The 21,864-nt window shown below is 39.9% G+C and overlaps 1 protein-coding gene across 2 annotated transcripts in view; it reads left to right on the plus strand.

The window, feature by feature from the left end:
• BRMS1L (BRMS1 like transcriptional repressor) overlaps positions 1-21,864 on the plus strand; it is a 48,179-nt gene that overhangs the window by 766 nt on the left and 25,549 nt on the right. The window contains exons 2-5 of one of the 2 annotated variants that reach the window (XM_007986500.3): positions 3,120-3,232; positions 4,733-4,823; positions 6,318-6,445; positions 8,196-8,275. In XM_007986500.3, coding sequence (XP_007984691.1) covers positions 4,735-4,823; positions 6,318-6,445; positions 8,196-8,275 — 297 coding nt within the window. In that variant the 5' untranslated portion in view covers positions 3,120-3,232; positions 4,733-4,734. The remainder of the gene's footprint in view (positions 1-3,119; positions 3,233-4,732; positions 4,824-6,317; positions 6,446-8,195; positions 8,276-21,864) is intronic. The other variant, XM_007986499.3, reaches the window with a different exon arrangement.

Genomic DNA, 21,864 nt, shown 5'->3' on the forward strand with positions numbered 1-21,864 from the left:
CGGTCAGCACTTTTACGTCAGTGCCTTTTCGGGGGCTAACTTGAGAGCTGTCCCGTTCAGTAGCTCCCTGAAGTTTGCAAGACTGAGAGGAAGGGACCAACATTCGGGCTCATTTTGCATCTTCATATGCTTATAAATTGGCTGAGTTTTGGCAGCGTTGAAAATTCTCCAAGTCTTTTCTTCCCTTCAATTTTTTTTCTAACTTTGGGCTATTTTAAATTATTTTGGGGTGGGGGAGAAGGAGGGCAGATTAACACCACAAATAAATTTTGCGAACTTTTAGGAATGTTTATTCCAAAGTGAAATGGAATTTGTGATTACCGGGATTATTTTCCTTCGATTGAAGTGATGGAGATGAGACTGACTTCTTTGTCTTGGCCTGATTTTGGTCAAGCATTGATGATAGGTTGATGATAGCCTAGTATCATCCACATGCCCTCTTTTCATGTTTCCCTTGCAAAGCAAATCTCCATGGAAGGATATAATTTCAATCAATAAATCAGCCATCCAAAAATATTTATGAGTGACTTCTTTGTGCAGCACTGGATAGTACTCAATGTGAGGGATAAATAGTTATTATCTGGGCTCTCTTAAGAGCTGTCATACGTCACCACTTGATTAAATTGCCAAATGAATGCTTAACTAAATATTGCTGTGGGAATTTAGAGGCAGAGGAAATCGTTTCAGTATTGGGTGGTGGTCACAAAGGCTAGCTGAAGAAGGTGGGATTACCTTAATTATCTTGAAGAATGAGTAGAATTTGGGTTGGGGTTGCGGGTATCCCTATAGGGAGAGGAATGTAAGGAAAAGTACAAGGGCCAGAGTTTAGGGCTTATTCAAAAGCGTGAAAACCTTGGGAGAAGAACTTGAGGTCGGAAAGGAACAGGAAATATAGATGTGAGGGATTTCAAAGAAAGCACAAAACAGGATTGATGAATGCAAGTTTAGGATTGAAGGTAAGAGAAAAACCAAGATACAAGGAGAGTGGCGGTAGCATCAACAGAAATAGAAAAGTGAAAGATTTGAGATGAAGGTGAAAGATAAGAGTATTTCAGACATGTTGCTTTTTTTTTTTTTTAATTTATTATTATTAAACTTCAAGTTGTAGGGTACATGTGCACAACGTGCAGGTTTGCTACATATGTATACTTGTGCCATTTTTTTTTTTTTTTTCTCTTTGAAACGGAGTCTCGCTCTATTGCCCAGCCTGGAGTGCAATGGCATGATCTTGGCTCACTGTAACCTCCACCTCCCAGGTTCAAGCAATTCTCCTGCCTCAGCCTCCTGAATAGCTGTGATTACAGGCACACACTACCACACCAAGCTAACTTTTTGTATTTTTAGTAGAGACAGAGTTTCTCCATATTGGCCAGGCTGGTCTCAAACTCTGACCTCGTGATCCACCCGCCTCGATCTCCTAATGTGCTGGGATTACAGGCGTGAGCTACCGCAACCGGCCTTTTTTTTTTTTTTTTTTTTTGGAGAAGGAGTTTTGCTCTTGGCACCCAGGCTGGAGTGCAATGGCACCATCTCGGCTCACTGCAACCTTTGCCTCTGGGGTTCAAGCAATTCTCCTGCCTCAGCCTCCTGAGTAGCTGGGATTACAGGTGCCCACCGCCAACGCCCGGCTAAGTTTTTGTGTTTTTAGTAGAGACGGGTTTCACTGTATTGGTCAGGCTGGTCTTGAACTCCTGCTCAGGCGATCCACCTGCCTCGGCCTCCCAAAGTGCTGGGTTTACAGATGTGAGCCACCGTGCCCCGCCAGACATGTTATGTTGCTTTTTTTTTTTTTTTTTTTTTGAGACAGAGTCTCACTCTGTCACCCAGGCTGAAGTGCAGTGGCGTGATCTCAGCTCACTGCAACCTCCACCTCCGGGGTTCAAGCGATTCTCCTGCCTCAGCCTCCAGAGTAGCTGGAATTACAGGTATGCACCACAGTGCTCAGATAATTTTTGTGTTTCACCATCTTGGCCAGGATGGTCTCGAACTCCTGACCTTAGGTGATCCGCCTGCATTGGCCTCCCAAAGTGTTAGGATTACAGGTGTGAACCACCCTGCCTGGCCGACATGTTGCTTTTGGAGTGATGGCAGTATGTTTAAGAATGCCCAACTGACAAATGCAAGTGTGACATTGGAACCTGCCTGATATGGAAGGGGAGAATAATTTGTAAGTCATCTGCCTTGCCTTGAAAGTAGGTGAGATTTCAAAAGTGGGGAATATAGAGAAAGGAGAACATCTAGACTGTATGGGAATATATTTCTTTTTTTTTTTTTTTAATTTTTTTTTGAGACCGAGTCTCACTCTGTCACCCAGGCTGGAGTGCAATGGCGTGATCTCGGCTCGCTGCAACCCCTGCCTCCTGGGTTAAAGTGATTCTCCAGCCTCAGCCTCCTGAATAGCTGGGATTACAGGCATCCGCCATCACACCTGGCTAATTTTTGTATTTTTAGTAGAGATGGGGTTTTGCCACATTGGCCAGGCAGGTCTTGAACTCCTGACTTCAAGTGATCCACACGCCTATGCCTCCCAAAGTGCTGGGATTACAGGCGTAAGCCACTGCACCTGGACTGTTTGTGAATATATTTCTTAGCTCTATAAAGTATTTTATCTTCAAATGTTCTTGCATTTATGATAGGAGCTAGGATCTCATAAAATTCCATTTGTTAAAATTCTCCCCCTATAATTTTTATGTTGACTGTTGTGATTTTTAACTTTTAAAAATTCCATCCCAGAAAATAATGGACAACTTAATTTTTGAAGAATGTGGTAATAATTTGAACTGCAAGCCAAAAGTTTAAGTGCAAAGAAATTGTTTAAATACATTTTGCATTTTGCTTGTTAAAGCATCTCTGTTCTACCATATGTCTTTCATGTTAAACTTTCACAGTGTTTTCTTCTCAAATGTTGGTACTGAGCAAATTCTAAGGCTACAGAAAAGTCTCTACTGTCCAAAGAACTTGGATAGTGAGTCATCTTGAGGGACCAAGTTTTAAGTAGCCAAGAAGTAAGCAATCAAGAGCCAGAAATATTTTTAATCTGTTTTAGAAAATTAGAAAAAAAGTCATAGCCTTCCTTGTTATATAAAAATAATTGAACGTGATTTAACTCTTTCTCATAGTTTGACTTTTATTTGATGAAGATCAAGATGCAGATCATTTTGTGCTTCAGTTATTTTGATGAATGAATATATGTGATGTGAACATAGAAAATGTGGACTATAGGACAGACCTGGTAATTAACAGTTGCTTTCCTTAAAAAGTTTGTATTTTCCTCCTCATTTGCCTCTTTCTCACTGACTGATAGTAACATGGGGAGACAGAACAATGGGAACGTAGGAATGGCAGACCAGGAGAGCCTGTGGTAAACAAAATAAGATTAGTTTCCTTTTTTCTTTTTCTTTTTTTGAGATGGAGTTTTGCTCTTGTTGCCCAGGCTGGAGTGCAGTGGCACAATCTCGGCTCACCACAACCTCCACCTCCTGGGTTCAAGCGATTTTCCTGCCTCAACCTCCCAAGTAGCAGGGATTACAGGCATGTGCCACCACACCCAGCTAATTTTGTATTTTTAGTAGAGATGGGGCTCCTCCATTTTGGTCAGGCTGGTCTCAAACTCCTGGCCTCAGGTGATCCACCTGCCTTGGCCTCCCAAAGTGCTGGGATTACAAGCATGGGCCACCGTGCCTGGCCTTTCTTTCACTTTTCTTTTTTTTTTGAGACAGGGTCTCTGTTGCCCAGGCTTGTGCAGTCTTGGCTCACTGCAACCTCTGCTTCTCAAGTTCAAACAATCCTCCCACCTCAGTCTCTCTAGTAGTTGGGACTACAGGCATCCACCACTATGTCTGGCTAATTTTTGTATTTTTAGTAGACATGGGGTTTTACCACCTTGCCCAGGCTGGTCTTGAACTCTTGAGCTCAAGCAATCCTCTGGCCTCAGCCTCCCAAAGTGCTGGGATTACAGGGATGAGCCACCACGCCTGGCTACTTTTCTTTTTTATGTGACTGGCAAATCAGCCATGTGAGCAGTTTGAAAGAAGAATCCCAAAAGTGTTTTTGAGCAATGTTAGCCTTTAAAGGACACAATCATTTTGGTGCTACATTCTGGTGAGTTGGTGGAAAACAAACCAAAAGTGGGCTAATTACTTTATAGTCATAGCTTATAGTCAGTCCTTTAAAGTGATTTAAAAATGAATAAAAATAAGAGGGTCTAGAGACTGGTATAGTTTTATATACTCATCTGTATTTTAGATTAAATCTACAGTGGATTTTTTTTTTTTTTTCTTCAGACTAGGTCAGTCTGTCACCCAGGGTGGAGTGCAATGTCACAATCATGGCTTACTGCAGCCTCCAACTCCTGGGCTCAGGCGATCCTCTTGCCTCAGCCTCCCAGTAGGTGAGACCACAGGCTCATGGTACTATGCCCAGCTAATATCTTTTTTTTTTTTTTTTGTAGAGATGGGATCTTCCTATATTGCCCAGGCTGATCTCGAACTCCTGGGCTCAGTCTGTCCTCCTGCCTTGGCTTTCCAAACTGCTGGAATTAGAGGCATGAGCCACCATGCCCAGCAGAAGTTATTATTTTTGATAAATGTTTATTTTCTTTTAAGGCTTAATATAGGTCTTGCCTTCATATTACAGTTTTTCTTCCTATTTGAATTATGTTCAGATATATTTGAGATGTTCAGATAAATTTGAAAATTAAGTTTATCTTTTATATTTGCGTTTTTATTAACAGAAATGGATGATGAAGACTGTGAGAGAAGAAGAATGGAATGTTTGGATGAAATGTCCAATCTTGAAAAACAGTTTACCGATCTCAAAGATCAGTAAGTAGTGACTTTAGAAGGCTGTTGTCACTGAATCTCAACCTTGTCACTTGTATACTAGCACGAGAGCAACTAGATTCAGTCTCAGCTGTTTTTCCTTTTGTATTTTGTATTTTTGGGACTGACCAATCTGAAAGAGGTTCAGCTATTGTTTGTCTACTAAAGACCTCATTAACTAAACTGAAGGTTTGGAGGCAGGGGTTTTTTGTGGGTTTGAACCCAGGAGTTGGAGACCAGCCTGGGCAACATAGGAAGACCTGGTCTCCACAAAAAACTTAAAAATTAGCTGGATGTGGTGATATGTGCCTGTGGTCCCAGCTACTTGGGACGTTAAGGCAGGTGGATCGATTGAACCCAGGTCAAGGCTGCAGTGAGCTGTGCTCGTGCCATTGCACTGCAGCCTGGGCAACAGAGTAAGACCCTGTCTTAAAAAAAAAAAAAAAATTCTGTCCTGCAGGATTATTGCCAAAATAAACACTGAGTTGTATCATACTCTAAAGGTATTGGTGTGACAGCTGGCAAGTTAGAGTATTTGTAAGTAACAGGGACCTCCTGCCCCATTTTTGAGTTCCTTGTTCATTGAGCAACTAATTTTGTTATGGCTTCTTTATTTGTAGTTGAAACAAACTTAATACGTCAGGTCATAAAGACATTGGTTTTACCTTCATTAGTCTACTTCGTCTTTGTTCTTTTAAAAAATTAAGTAGGCTGGGCCTGGCGCGGTGGGTCACGCCTGTAATCCCAGCACTTTGGGAGGCTGAGGTGGGTGGATCACAAGGTCAGGAGATCGAGACCATCCTGGCTAACACGGTGATACCTCGTCTCTACTAAAAAATACAGAAAAAAAAAAAATTAGCCGGGCGTGGTGGCGGGTGCCTGCAGTCCCAGCTACTCGGGAGGCTGAGGCAGGAGAATGGCGTAAACTCTGGAGGTGGAGCTTGCAGTGACTGAGATTGCGCCACTGCACTCCAGCCTGGGGGATGGAGCGAGACTCCGTCTCAAAAAAAAAAAAAAAAAGAATAAATAAAATTAAGTAGGCTGAATACAGTAATACTGACTCCTTTTCAGGAAAGGTAGAGAGAAGCCAAGTAATTATTTATTTTGACAACTGGTAATGTCTATTCAAAATGATTTCTTTGTTTCTTTTAAACTCAGTGTTTAAATGACCTTTTGTCTTAGAATTGGTTTTATTGTTCTGTGGTTAAAACAAAAACAAAATTAATAGTGCCAAAAAGTAGTTATTTCAATTTTATTTTTTGTATTGGTAATTGACCATTAAAGAGTGATACTTTAAACATGATAGATATCTATTTTGTGATTATGTGCATAAAGTCAAATAATGTAACAGTTCTCTGCTTGAGATCAAGGCAAAAATACATTTGATAGATTGTTAGAATATAAATGATATTAGGAACAAATAATGTATAGAAATGGCACATTGTTAGCCTTTGTTGAGATTTTTAAATTAACGTATTAATTTTTTGCTTTGTTAAGACTTTATAAAGAACGATTAAGTCAGGTGGATGCAAAACTACAAGAAGTCATAGCTGGAAAAGCACCAGAATACTTGGAACCGCTGGCAACTTTACAGGAAAATATGCAAATTCGTACAAAGGTAGCAGGTAGGAAAGTGAAGAATCTTTTCCATATATAGAATGTAAACTCTTCAATAGCTTTAAAAGGTGTTTATCAAGTAAGTGTTTTATGTTGATGGGATTACAGGCATATTTACATCGACTAGAATATTTTACTTTCAGTTAGCCCACAGTCATTTTATGTATTAAATACCTCTTGCTTTGCTCTGATGCTGTGGGGGATTAAAGAAAAAAAAAACCCTCAAGTTGCTTATAGTGTTGTTGAGAAGATAGTTCCACATGTGGTGAAACAACTAGAAACCATGATACTTTGATTAAGAGAGACTGTTACTGTCACGCTTTAATTCCCTATTAGAGAAATTAAAGTTTAAGTGCTCTTGGCGTTTTTTTTATATGTAAGAGTGATAGGATTTTTTTTAATTTATAAAAAAATTTTAAAATGTTTGATCAAGATATTATAGAACAGGAAACTTGCCTTGAACTAGATAATTTATTTTTTCTTTTTTACTTTGATAAGTTTGGTTACTCATTTGTGGCTACGAATAAACAAAGATGCACTATACTTGTGTGGTTACATTTCAGTCTTATGTTTGTAAGTGGGATCCAGCCTCAGTATCATGTCCTAGCACTCGTAATCAAGGGATATATATGGTTTTTCATGGTCAAAAACTAAACTTTAATTAGTGGAGATGCTGGTTGTTTTTCTCTTATGCGGCACTAATTGATCCTTATGTACCTGTTAGATAATACCTAAGGCATTGTTGATAATAAGTTCTTTTTACTAAACCCTCCTTTAACCAAATTTTATTTTTGAGTGCTTAGTATTATGTGGATGATATGATACTCTTCACTGCTATCTTTACATATTGACTTAACGTACCCTTAGAAGCAAAAATATCCCTAATTTTCTTTGTTCTTTTAGGTTACGTGGATGATCAGGAAATAATACTTGAGTTGATTATTTACTTTTCTACTCTGGCCTCTTTTATATTTTGATTTTGCAGAGTAGTGTGTGTGAATGTGTTGCTGATGACATAGTTCCAGATACCTGTCTCTTGCCTTTACTATACAAAGATAGATAATTACATTTCTAGGGCCAACTATGGCATAAAGCTTAGAATACATATCCAGAGCTCTTTGCGTGCCGTTTTTGTAGTGACATATTTGCATGGCCATGTTACCTATTTTATACTATTGTCCTGTTAGGTCTAAGTTAAACTATCTTGGGTATCTTTCCTCTAGATAAAGTCCTGTCAAGAGCACTCCAGACATAATTGATTTTGTTATATCAGTTTATATACATTTACTCCTCATGGAAGCTTTGGATTGAAAATAATAGTTAAAAAAAAAAGTGGTTTTGGTGGGGTATAGTATCTAACTGTTACTCTGAGTATATGTGATTGATGACACCAGAGTTTATTGTCTCCATTTCTATTTTGAGAAACTCGAGAGATTGTTTTTCATAGGAAAAGAGTTTTATTTTCATTTTGATCATTCTGTATCAAACATTTAGGAGTAATCTTTAGAAGAATAGGTTAAGAACAAAAACTAGCAGTACAGTTTCTTTCTAGCTCTGAAACTCTTAATTTCTAATCTTTTTGGATATGTATTTTAAGTGAGCCTTTTTATTTTTAGTCTTTAAAGATAAAGTTAGACTCACTTTTCAATTTTTCCTTGATCCATCTTATTAAATACAGTGAGGACAGAATTCCTGTAGGGAAGTGATAATGGAACTCCTCATTGCTAACATAATCAGAGTAATTGTGTTTGGTTGCAGGAATCTATAGAGAGCTCTGCTTAGAATCTGTAAAGAACAAATATGAATGTGAAATTCAAGCTTCTCGCCAGCATTGTGAGGTACTGTCATTTTGCATAACTTTTAAGCTAATTTCATCTCTTCAAGCCTTTTCTGAGTGTAGTAGTTAAAAAAGTAAACTAAGTAAAACAAAATTAAATAGTACTTTAGCTCATCATTTGTGTGTGATCTAAAAAAAAAAGAATAGAGTTGCATTGGAAGCTGTATTGGAGATAGGACACAAAGAAAGGACCATAGAAAAAAACTGAGATAATTTTAGAAGTTTTGCAGCTGTTACTTTAAAAAGACTTTGCAATGATTATGTCACCTGGCATTGTTGACAATATTAGTATAATTAGTATAATGTGGATTAGACTTACTTACAAAATATACACCCAATGGTGCAATTAGGATTTTGAGCTATAGAATTAGTTTCTGTCTGTTTAGACCTATTTCCACATCTTTGGGCAGAATTCTCTATTTATGGGGAAAAAAAAAAGGTGTATTTTTCTATATGTTCTGTTTATTTTGCATTTAACCCATTTATGCTGAAGGTTGCAATTTTGTGTGTATGTGAAAAATCAGATCTTGGTGATGACCTTGAGCAGTAGGATATAAATAATTCCCACAAGCTTAACATTTCAGTAATGGAACACTAGGCATAAACGGGTTAAAAATATTTATAGCATATAAAAAACATAGTGCCCACCAGGCATGGTGCCTCACACCTATGATCCGAAGAGTTTAGGAGGCTGAGGCAAGAGGATTGCTTGAGCTCAGGAGGTCGAGACCAGTCTGGGCAACATAGTGAGACCCCCTGCCTCTACAAAAAATAGAAAAATTAGCTGGGCATGGTGGCAGGTGGCTGTAGTCCTAGCTACTCAGGAGGCTGAGGTGGGGGGATTGCTTGCCCTTGGGAGGTTGAGGCTACAGTGAGCTGTGATTGTGCCACTGCTCTGCAGCCTGGGTAACAGAGCGACACCCTGCCTCAGAAATAACAGCTACCACAACAACAAACAAAAAAAACCCCATAGTGCCCATTTTGCAGATAACTTTTTATCAAATCAAGACAAGATTATAGATATACAGGTAGAAATAAGAGGACAAGTTCTATAACGATTCTTCTGTCACTTTAATATGCCATAAACTAAGAGTAGTTAGGTATAAAACGATAGAGCTCATTGTTTCATTTTCATAATTACAACTGAGATTGATTATCTTTTTGGCGTTTACTAGCTGCTTGGATATTTTTTCCTAAGAAGTGCCTGTTTGTATTTCTTCCCTTTGTGTTGGCCTTTAGTCTTTTCCTCATTGACTATATAAGTTCTTTATATATTCTGGCTATAAATGCTTTGCTGGTTATATACTTTGCAAATATTTTTGCCCAGGTGGTACGATGTTTTCACTCTTTCTAATCACTTGCTGCAAAGAAGTTTTACATTTTAATGTAGTTGAATTTATTATCTTTTTATTTATGGGATGTGTTTGGTTTCTTTTGTTTTGAAACAGGGTGTCACTCTGTTACCCAGGCTGGAGTGCAGTGGCATGATCATGGCTCACTGCAGCCTCTACTCCCCTGGCCTCAAGCCATCCTCCTGCCTCAGCCTCCTGAATAGCTGGGACTACAGATGCATGCCATCACACCTAGCTAATTTAAAAAATGTTTTGTAGAGAAGGGATTCCACTATGTTGCCCAGGCTGGTCTCAAACTCCTGGGCTCAAACAGTCTTCCTGCTTTGGACTCCCAAAGTGTTGAGATTACAGGTGTGAGCCAAGTATGTGCTTTTTGTGTCTTCCTATTTTGAGGTAAAAAGATGTGTTTTCCTTTAAAATTTGACATTTTGCTTTCAACATTTAGATTGCAAAACTACCTTTAATTAGTTTTTGTATATGGTATAAAGTATGGTTCTAGGCCGGATGTGGTGGCTTATGCCTGTAATCCCAGCATTTTGGGAGGCCGAGCGGGTGAATCACCTGATGGCCATTTTCACGGTATCGATTCTTCCTGTCCATGAGCATGGAATGTTCTTCCATTTATTTATGTCCTCTCTTATTTCCTCGAGCAGTGGTTTGTAGTTCTCCTTGAAGAGGTCCTTGACATCCCTTGTAAGTTATATTCCTAGGTATTTTAATCTCTTCGTAGCAATTGTAAATGGGAGTTCACTCATGATTTGGCTCTCTGTTTGTCAGGAGTTTGAGACCAGCCTGACCAATGTGATGAAACCCTGTTTCCACTAAAAATACAAAAATTAGCTGGGCGTGGTGGCATGTGCCTGTAATCCCAGCTACTCGGGAGTCTGAGACAGGAGAATCACTTGAACCCGGGAGGTGGGGGTTGCAGTGAGCTAAGATCGTGCCATTGCACTCCAGTCTGGGCGACAAGAGCAAAACTCTGGGTCAAAAAAAAAAAGTATGGTTCTAATTTTATTTTTTTGTGTATATAGATAGGTAATGTCAACACTATTTATTACATACACCCTTATTTCCCCACAAATCAGCAATTTTCTCTTTTTTGTATATCAAATGCCCATATATGAGCTGGCCTGTTAACTTTTTTCATTTGTTCCATTTGTTTCATTTGTTCTGTTTGGCTATTTCTGCACCAGCATCACAGTATCTTTTTCTATTGCTTTTAGTCTCGTAAGTCTTGATAACTCTGTAACTTGATACTCTTACTTTTCTCTTTTTCTTCTTCTCTTCTTCTTCCCTGTTTTTTTTTTTTTTTTTTTTTTTTTTTTTTTCCTGAGACAAGGTCTTATTCAGTTGCCCAGGCTGGAGTGCAGTGGTATGATGATCCTGGCTGACTGCATCCTCTGCCTCCCGGGTTTAAGCGATTCTCTTGCCTCAGCCTCCCAAGTTGCTGGGACTACAGGCATGTGCCACCATACCTGGCTAATTTTTTTTTTTTTTTTTTTTTTTTTGTATTTTTAGTAGAGACAAGGTTTCACCGTGTTGGCCAAGCTGCTCTCAAACTCCTGACTTCAGGTGATCCGCCCGCCTTGACCTAAAATGCTGGGATTACAGGCTTGAGCCACCATGCCTGGCCCCAATTTTATTATTTTTTTTTAAGTAACAACTTAAAAAAATTATACTTCAAGTTCTGGGATACATGTGCAGAACGTGCAGGTTTGTTACATAGGTATACATGTACCATGGTGGTTTGCTGCACCCATCAACTTGTCATCTACATTAGGTATTTCTGCTAATGCTATTCCTCCCCTAGCTCTCCACCCCCCGACAGGCCTTGGTGTGTGATGTCTCCCTCCCTGTGTCCATGGGTTCTCATTGTTCAGTTCCCACTTATGAGTGAGAACATGCGGTGTTTGGTTTTCTGTTCTTGTGTTGGTTTGCTGATAATGATGGTTTTCAATTTCATCCATGTCCCTGCAAAGGACATCAACTCATGCTTTTTTATGGCTGCATAGCATTCCATGGTGTATATGTGCCACGTTTTCTTTATCAGGTCTTTCATTGATGGGCCTTTGGGTTGGTTCCAAGTCTTTGCTATTGTGAACAGTGCTGCAATAAACATACATGTGCATGTTTCTTTATAGTAGAATGATTTATAATCCTCTGGGTGTATACCCAGTAATGGGATTCCTGGTTCAAGTGGTATTTCTGGTTGTAGATGCTTGAGGAATTGCCACACTGTCTTCTACAATGTTTCAACTAATTTACACTCCCACCAACAGTGTAAAAGCATTCCTATTTCTCCACATCCTCTCCAGCATCTGTTGTTTCCTGACTTTTTAATGATTGCCATTCTAACTGGCATGAGATGGTATCTCATTGTGGTTTTCATTTGCATTTCTCTGATGACCAGTGATGATGAGCTTTTTTTCATGTTTGTTGGCTGCATAAATGTCTTCTTTTGAGAAGTGTTCATATCCTTTGCCCACTTTTTGATGGGGTTGTTTTTGTCTTATAAATTTGTTTAGTTGCTCGTAGATTCTGGATATTAGCCCTGTGTCAGATGGGTAGATTGCAAAAATTTTCTCCCATTCTGTAGTTCACCTGTTCACTCTGATGATAGTTTCTTTTGCTGTGCAGAAGCTCTTTAGTTTAATTAGATCCCATTTATCAATTTTGGCTTTTGTTGCCATTGCTTTTGGTATTTTCTTCATGAAGTCTTTGCCCATGCCTATGTCCTGAATGGTATTTCCTAGGTTTTCTTCTAGGGTTTTTATGGTTTTAGGTCTTGTGTTTAAATCTTTAATCCATCTTGAGTTAATTTTTGTATAAGGTGTAAGGAAGGGGTCCAGTTTCAGTTTTCTGCATAAGGCTAGTCAGTTTTCCCAACACCATTTATTAAATAGGGAATCCTTTCCCCAATGGTTGTTTTTGTCAGGTTTGTCAAAGATCAGATGGTTGTAGATGTGTAGTGTTATTTCTGAGGCCTCTGTTCTGTTCCATTGGCCTATATATCTGTTTTGGTACCAGCACCATGCTGTTCTGGTTACTGTAATATAGTTTGAAGTCAGGTAGCATGATGCTTCCAGCTTTGTTCTTTTTGCTTAGGATTGTCTTGGCTATATGGGCTCTTTTTTGGTTCCATATGAACTTTAAAGGAGTTTTTTCTAATTCTTTGAAGAAAGTCAATTGTAGCTTGATCGGAATAGCATTGAATCTATAAATTACTTTGGACAGAATGGCCATTTTCACGATACTGATTATTCCTATCCATGAACATGGCATGTTTTTCCATTTGTTTGTGTCCTCTCTTATTTCCTTGAGCAGTGGTTTGTAGTTCTCCTTGAAAAGGTCCTTCACATCGCTTGTAAGTTAGATTCCTAGGTATTTTATTCTCTTTGTAGCAATTGTGAATACGAGTTCACTCATGATTTGGGTCTCTGTTTGTCTATTATTTGTGTATAGGAATGCTTGTGATTTTTGCACATTGATTTTGTATGCTGAGACTTTGCTGAAGTTGCTTATCAGCTTAAGGAGATTTTGGGCTGAGATGATAGGGTTTTCTAAATATACAATCATGTCATCTGCAAACAGAGATAATTTGACTTCCTCTCTTCCTATTTGAATACGCTTTATTTCTTTCTCTCACTTGACTGCCCTGGCCAGAACTTCCAATACTTTGTTGAATACAAGTGGTGAGAGAGGGCATCCTTGTCTTGTGCTGGTTTTCAAAGGGAATGCTTCCAGCTTTTGCTCATTCAGTATGATATTGGCTGTGGGTTTGTCATAAATAGCTCTTATTATTTTGAGATACGTTCGTCAATACCTAGTTCATTGAGAGTTTTTAGCATGAAGGGGTGTTGAATTTTATCGAAAGTCTTTTCTGCATCTATTGAGATAATCATGTGGTTTTTGTCATTGGTCCTGTTTATGTGATGGATTACGTTTATTGATTTGTGTATGTTGAACCAGCCTTGCTTCCCAGGTATGAAGCCGACTTGATTATGGTGGATAAGCTTTTTATGGGCTGCTGGATTCGGTTTGCCAGTATGTTATTGAGGATTTTCATATTGATATGAATCAGGGATATTGCCCTAAAATTTTCTTTTTTTGTTGTGTCTCTGTCAAGTTTTGGTATCAGGATGATACTGGCCTCATAAAATGAGTTAGAAGATTCCCTCTTTTTCTGTTGTTTGGAATAGTTTCAGAAGGAATGGTACCAGCTCCTCTTTGTACCTCTGGTAGAATTTGACTGTGAATCCATCTGGTCCTGGGCTTTTTTTTGGTTGGTAGGGTATTAATTAGTGCCTAAATTTCAGAACTTGTTATTGGTCTATTCAGGGATTTGACTTCTTCCTGCTTTAGTGTTGGGAAGGTGTATGTGTCCAGGAATGTATCAATTTCTTCTGTATTTTCTAGTTTATTTGCATAGAGGTGTTTATAGTATTCTCTGGTGGTAGTTTGTATTTCTGTGGGATCAGTGGTGATGTCCCCTTTATTATTTTTTATTGGTTCTATTTGATCCTTCTCTCTTTTCTTCTTTATTAGTCTGGCTAGCAGTCTATCTAAAACCAGCTCCTGGATTCATTGATTTTTTTGAAGGGTTTTTTGAGTCTCTATCTCCTTCAGTTCTGCTCCGATCTTTGTTATATCTTGTCTTCTGCTAGCTTTTGAATTTGTTTGCTCTTGCTTCTCTAGTTCTTTCAATTGTGATGTCAATTTTAGCTCTTAACCATTTTCTCCTGTGGGCATTTAGTGCTATAATTTTCCCTCTAAACACTGCGTTAGGTGTGTCCCAGATATTCTGGTATGTTGTGTCTTCGTTCTCATTGGTTTAAAATAACTTATTTATTTCTGCCTTAATTTTGTTATTTACCCAGTAGTCATTCAGGAGCAGGTTGTTCAGTTTCCATGTAGTTGTGCAGTTTTGGGTGAATATCTTAATCCTGAGTTCTAATTTGATTGCACTGTGGTCTGAGAGACTGTTTGTTATGATTTCCGTTCTTTGGCATTTTCTGAGGAGTGTTTTACTTCCAATTCTGTGGTCAATTTTATTTTTTATTTTTATTTTAACTTTTTATTTTATTTTATTTTTATTTATTTATTTTTTTGAGGTGGAGTCTCGCTCTTCGCCCAGGCTGGAGTGCAGTGGCGTGATCTCGGCTCACTGCAAGCTCCGCCTTCCGGGTTCACACCATTCTCCTGCCTCCACCTCCGGAGTAGCTGAGTAGTTGGGGCTACAGGCGCCGGCCACATGCCTGGCTAATTTTTTGTATTTTTAGTAGAGATGGGGTTTCACCATGTTAGCCAGGATGGTTTCGATCTCCTGACCTTGTGATCCACCCGCCTTGGCCTCCGAAAGCGCTGGGATTACAGGCGTGAGCCACCGCGCCCGGCCTTTTTTTTTTTTGGTTTTTTGAGACGGAGTCTATCTCTGTACCCCAGGCTGGAGTGCAGTGGCGCGATCTCAGCTCACTGCAAGCTCTGCCTCCTGGTTCAGGCCATTCTGCTGCCTCAGTCTCCTGAGTAGCTGGGACTACCTGCGCCCGTCACCACGCTGGCTAATGTTTTGTATTTTTAGTAGAGATGGAGTTTCACTTGTTAGCCAGGATGGTCTCAATCTCCTGACCTTGTGATCCGCCCGCCTGGGTCTCCCAAAGTGCTGGGATTACAGGCGTAAGCCACCATGCCTGGCCTATGTGGTTGATTTTAGAATTAGTATGATGTGGTGCTGAGAAGAACATATATCCTGTTGATTTGGGGTGGAGAGTTCTGTAGATGTCTATTAGGTCCACTTGGTCCAGAGCTGAGTTCAAGTCCTGAATATCCTTGTTAATTTTCTGTCTCATTGATCTGTCTAATATTGACAGTGGGGTGTTAAAGTCTCTCACTATTATTGTGTGGGAGTCTCTTTGTAGGTCTCTAAGAGCTTTCTTTATGAATCTGAGTGCTCCTGTATTGGGTGCATATATATTTAGGATAGTTAGTTCCTAACTATCTTGTTGCATTGATCCCTTTACCATTATGTAATGCCCTTCTTTGTCTTTTTTGATCTTTGTTGGTTTAAAGTCTGTTTTATCAGAGACTAGGATTGCAATCCCTTCCTTTTTTTTTTTTTTTTTCTTTCCATTTGTTTGGTAAATATTCCTCCATCCCTTTCTTTTGAGCTTATGTCTTTCTTTGTACATGAGATGGGTCTTGACTCTATCCAGTTTGCCAGTCTGTGTCTTATAATTGGGGCATTTAGACCATTTATATTTAAGGTAAATATTGTTATGTGTGAATTCGATCCTGTCATTATGATGCTATCTGGTTATTTTGCTTGTTAGTTGATGCAGTTTCTTCATAGCGTCGATGGTCTTTACAGTTTGGTTTGTTTTTGTAGTGGCTGGTACCAGTTTTTCCTTTTCATATTTAGTGCTTCCTTCAGGAGCTCTTGTAAGGCAGACCTGGTGGTGACAAAATCTCTCAGCATTTGCTTGTCTGTAAAGGATTTTATTTTTCCTTTGCTTATGAAGCTTAGTTTGGCTGGATATGAAAATCTGGGTTGAAAATTCTTTAAGAATGTTGAATATTGGCCTCCACTCTCTTCTGGCTTGTAGGGTTTCTGCAGAGAGATCCACTCTTAGTCTGATGGGCTTCCCTTTGTGGGTAACCCGACCTTTCTCTCTGGCTGCCCTTAACATTTTTCCTTCATTTCAACATTGGTGAATCTGACAATTATGTGTCTTGGGGTCGCTATTCTCGAGGAATATCTTTGTGGTGGTCTCTGTATTTCCTGAATTTGAATGTCAGCCTGGAAGTGCTCTTGGATAAAATCCTGAAGAGTTTTTTCCAACTTGGTTCCATTCTCCCTGTCACTTTCAGGTACGCCAGTCAAACGTTAGGTTTGGTCATTTCATGTAGTCCCATATTTCTTGGAGGGTTTGTTCATTGCTCTTATTTCTTTTTTCTCTAATCTTGTCTTCATGCTTTATTTCATTAAGTTGATCTTCAATCTCCGATATCCTTTCTCCTCTTGATCGATTCGGCCATTGATACTTGTGGATGCTTTATGAAGTTCTCATGCTGTGTTTTTCAGCTCCATCAGGTCATTTATGTTGTTCTCTTAACTAGTTATTCCAGTTAGCATTTCCTGTAACCTTTTATCAAGGTTCTTAGCTTCCTTGCATTGGGTTAGAACATGCTCTTTTAGCTTGGAGGAGTTTATTACCCACCTACTGAATCCTACTTCTGCCAATTCGTCAAGCTCATTCTCCATCCAGTTTTGTTCCCTTGCTGGTAAGTTCCCTTACTGGTAAGTTGTGATCTTTTGGAGGAGAAGAGGCGTTGTGGTTTTTGGAATTTTCAGCCTTTTTGCTCTGGTTTTTCCTCATCCTCGTGGGTTTATCTACCTTTGGTCTTTGATGTTGGTGACCTTTGGATGAGGTTTCTCTGTGGACATCCTTTTTGTTGACATTGATGCTATTCCTTTCTGTTCGTTAGTTTTCCTTGTAACAGTCAGACCCCTCTGCTGCAGGTCTGCTGGAGTTTGCTGGAGGTCCACTCCAGACCCTGTTTACCTGGGTATCACCAGTGGAGGCTGCCTGTTCCTTCCTCTGGAAGCTTTGTGCCAGAGGGGCACCCACCAGATGCCAGCCAGAGCTCTCCTGTATGAGGTGTCTGTTCACCCCTGCTAGGAGGTGTCTCCCAGTCTGGAGGCACAGGGGTCAGGGACCCACTTGAGGAGGCAGTCTTTCTCTTAGCAGAGCTTGAGTGCCCCACTGCTCCCTTCAGAGCTGGCAGGCAGGAATGTTTATGTTTGCTGAAGCTGCGCCCACAGCCACACCTTCCCCCAGGTGCTCTATCCTAGGGAGATGGGAGTTTTATCTATAAGCCTCTGACTGGGGCTGCTGCCTTTCTTTCAGGGATGCCCTGCCCAGAGAGGAGGAATCTAGAGAGGCAGTCTGGCTCCAGTGGCTTTGTGGCACTGCCGTGGGCTCTGCCCAGTTGCAACTTCCTGGTGGCTTTGTTTACACTGTGAGGGGAAAACTGCTTACTCAAGTCTCAGTAATGGCGGACGCCCCTCCCCTCACCAAGCTCAGGTGTCCCAGGTCAACTTCCGACTGCTGTGCTAGCAGGGAGAATTTCAAGCCATTGCATCTTAGCTTGCTGGGCTCCTTGGGAGTGGCATCTGCTAAGCAAGAACACTTGGCTCCATGGCTTCAGCCCCTCTTCCAGGGGAGTAAATGGTTGTTTCTCACTGGCGTTCCAGGTGCCACTGGGGTATGAAAAAAAGCTCCTGCAGCTAACTCGGTGTCTGCCCAAAAGGCTGCCCAGTTTTGTGCTTGAAACCCAGGGCCCTGGTGGCGTAGGAAACTGAGGGAATCTCCTGGTCTGTGGGTTGTGAAGACCATGGAAAAAGCCTAGTATCTGGGTCGGAATGCACCATTCCTCACGGCATAATCCCTCCTGGCTTCCTTTGGCTAGGGGAGGGAGTTCCCCAACACCTTGTGCTTCCCAGGTGAGGTGATGCCCCACCCTGCTTTGGCTCGCCCTCTGTGGGCTGTACCCACTGTTTAACCAATCTCAATGAGATGAACAAGGTACCCTAGTTGGAAATGCAGAAATCACCTGCCTTCTGCGTTGATCTTGCTGGGAGCTGCAGACTCGAGCTGTTCCTATTTGGCCATCTTGCCAGCCACCGCCAAAAAATTACTTTTGTGTGGTGGTGCGCGCCTGTAGTTCCAGCTACTTGAGTTGCTGAGGTGGGAAGATTGCTGAGTCCAAGAGTTCAAGACCAGTCTGGGCAACATAGCAAGACTACATCACTAAAAAAATTACTTTTTATTTTTTGCTGCTATATCAAAAATAATTTTGTATATTGATATCACATCCAGCAACCTTACATACCTCTCTTTTCTAATTAATTTTTTTTTTTTAGAGACATGGTCTCACTGTATCACCCAGGCTGTGCGGTGGTGGCCTGATTATAGCTCACTGCAGCCTTGAACTCCCCTGCTTAAATGATCCTCCCACCTCAGGCTCCTAAGTAGTTAGGAATATAGGCGTATGCCACCACACCCAGCTAATTAAAAATTTTTTTTTGTAGAGATGGGATCTCACATATTGCCCAGGGTGGACCTCTGTTCGTAATTCTAATAATTTGCATGCAGATTTTCATATTTTCCATGTAATAATGTTATTTGTGAATAATAGCAGTTTGTTTCTTTTATTCTCATCTTCCTCTTACTTGTTTTGTTTGTTTTAATGGTACTGATAGGACCTCCAATACAACATGGAATAGAAGCAGTGAAAGCAAATATCGTTGTTATGTTCTTGATCTTAAGGGAATGCTTCTAACAGTTTTCCAATAAGTATGATATTTTCTTTTGAGTTTTGGTAAATACTCTTTGTCATGTTAGGGAAATTTCCTCTTCTTTTTTTCTCAGAAATTTTACAAATAGTTAAATTTTGTTAAATGCTTTGTCTGCCTCTATTGAATTAGTCATGGTTTTATTCTCATGATCTATTGCTGTGGTGACTTAGGTTGTTAATGGATTTCCTAATGTTAAACCATTCTTGGATTCCAGGAATGATTCTTTTTCTTCTGTGTTTGCAAGTGAGATTTAATTGATTTAATTGTCAATTCTTGTACTGTCTTTTATTTGATTACAAGATTCATAAACTCAGTTAAGAATATTCTGTATTTTTCTCTTCCACAGAAGTATATAGTTAAGAGTGCAGTAGTTCCATGAGTGTTTCGTACATCTGGTCTTTGTGATATATATACACATACACACATTTTTTAGAGATGGGGGTCTTACTGGGTTTCCCAGACTGGAGTGCAGTGGCTATTCACTAGCGTGATCATAGTGCACTGTAGCCTTGAATTCCTGACCTCAAGCAGTCCTCCCATCTTAACCTCCCGAGTAACTGGGACTGTGCCACTGCACCTGGCTATGATATAGATTTTTAATAGTGTCACACTCAGTAAGTTGTAAGAAAGTCCATAGAACTCATTTTGGTGAACTATTTGAGAGTGAGTTTACAGCATGATGCACTATTACCCCTGAGCCCTTTAATGTATGTTAGAAACAAATGAGGAACATTCTTTTATATAACCAAAGTATAGTCATCAAAATCAGGAAATGGGTTGGGTGCCGTGGCTCATGCCTGTAGTCCTAGCGCTTTGGGAGCCTGAGGTGGGAGGACTGTTTGAGCTCAGGAGTTTGAGACTAGCCTGGGTAGCAAAGCAAAGACCCTGTCCCTACAAAACAAAACAAAACAAAACAAAAAAACTGGGCATGGTGGCACACACCTGTAGTCCCAGCTACTCGGGAGACTGAGGCAGAGGGTTGCTTGAGCCTACGATGTTGAGGCTGCAGTGAGCCATGATCATGCCACTGCACCCCAGCCTAGGTGACAGAGTGAGATTGTGTCTTAAAAAAAAAAAAAAAAAAGAAAAAAAAAATCAGACCACATATTGTCATTGTCATTGCATTTAGTTTTCATGTCTTTTTAGTCTCCTTCAATGTGAAACAATTCCTTAGTCTTATCTAAACTTTCATGATCTTTATATTTTTGAAAATTTCAGGCCAGTTATTTTGTAGAATGTTCCTCAGTTTTGAGTTGGTCTGCTATTTCTTCATGATTCGAATCAGGTTTTGCATCTGGCAGAAAAATCTCAGCAGTGATGCTGTGTTCTTCTCATTGAATTCTGTCAAGCAGTACACAGTTTTGATATGTACCATTATTGGTGATATCCACTTTGATCACTTGATTTAAGTGATGTCTTCCAGGTTTCCCCAGGTAAACTTACTTTTTTCCCATTGTGATAAATATTTTGAGAAGGACTTTGAAACTATGCAAATACCTTGTTCCTCATAACACATTCAATTAATTAATTTATATAAATATGGACTCCTTTTTTAAACTCATTTTTTGGTCTACTTTATCTTTCCCTTACTGAGAGAAACATGTCAGAATTTCTCTCTGTGATGGTGGATTTGTTTATATTGCTGGTTTTTTTTTGTTTGTTTTTGTTTTTAAACAAAACAAAACAAAATGCAGCATCTCCCTTTGTTGCCTGGGCTAGAGTGCAGTGGTGTGATCACAGCTCACTGCAACGTCTGCCTCCTGAGTTCAAGCAATCCTCCCACCTCAGCATCTCCAGTAGCTGGGACTACAGCCATGTGTCACCAGCCTGGCTACTTTATATATATATATTTTTTTTGGTAAAGATGGAGTTTTACCATGTTGCCCCGGTTGGTCTCGAACTCCTGGGCTCAAGCGATCTGCCACCTTTGCCTCCCAAAGTGCTCAAATTACACGCCTAACGCACTGCACCTGGCCATCTCTTTGTATTTTTTTTTTCAGTTAGTTTTCTTTTTCTTCTTCTTTTTTTTTTCTAGAAACAGGGTCTGTTCACCCAGGCTTGAGTGCAGTGGCACGACCATAGCTCATTGAAGCCACGAATTCTGGAGCTCAATTAATCCTGCACCTCAATCTCTCAAGTACCTGGTACTATAGGTGTGTGCCACTGTGCCCAGCTAATATTTAAAAATATTTTGTAGAGACAGGGTCTCAGTTTGTTGCCCAGGCTAAGTTTCCTTCTTTATTTCCTAAAAAGTTCAATGTACCATTCTCTTCAAAACAGTAGTCACTCACCGTTTGAGATTTGGAGGCTAAAGGTACTAATGATGAGGTGCAATACGGTTAGCTATAGGCATAATGTTGTACAGCAGATCTCTAGAACTTAATCATTTGGCATACTGAGACTTTATACCTGTTGAATAGCAACTCCCCATTTCCCCCTCCGCCACGCCTGGAAACCACCATTCTGTTCTCTGCTTCTGTGTGTCTGACTAGCTTATATACCTCATACAAGTGGTATCATCCACTATTTTCCTCTGTGACTGGCTTATTTCACTTAGCATGATGTCCATATGCTGCTGATAATGATAGGATTTCCTTCTGTTCTAAGGCTGAATAATAATCTATGTATTGACTACATTTTCTTTACCCCATTCCTCTGTCTGTGGGTATTTAGGTGGTTTCCATGTCTTTGCTGTTATAAACAGTGCTGCAATGAATGTGGAAGTACAAATATTTCTTTGAGATGCTGATTTCAATTCTTTAGGTTTAATACCCAGAAGTGGGATTGCTGGATTATGTGATATTTTTTTCAGGATGCTCCAGACTGTTTTCTTTTTAAAAAAGTAATTAATTTTAAATTGACAAATGTTTAAATTGTATATAC

This window comes from Chlorocebus sabaeus, chromosome 24 (assembly GCF_047675955.1).
Source record: "Chlorocebus sabaeus isolate Y175 chromosome 24, mChlSab1.0.hap1, whole genome shotgun sequence".
NCBI lineage: Eukaryota > Metazoa > Chordata > Mammalia > Primates > Cercopithecidae > Chlorocebus > Chlorocebus sabaeus.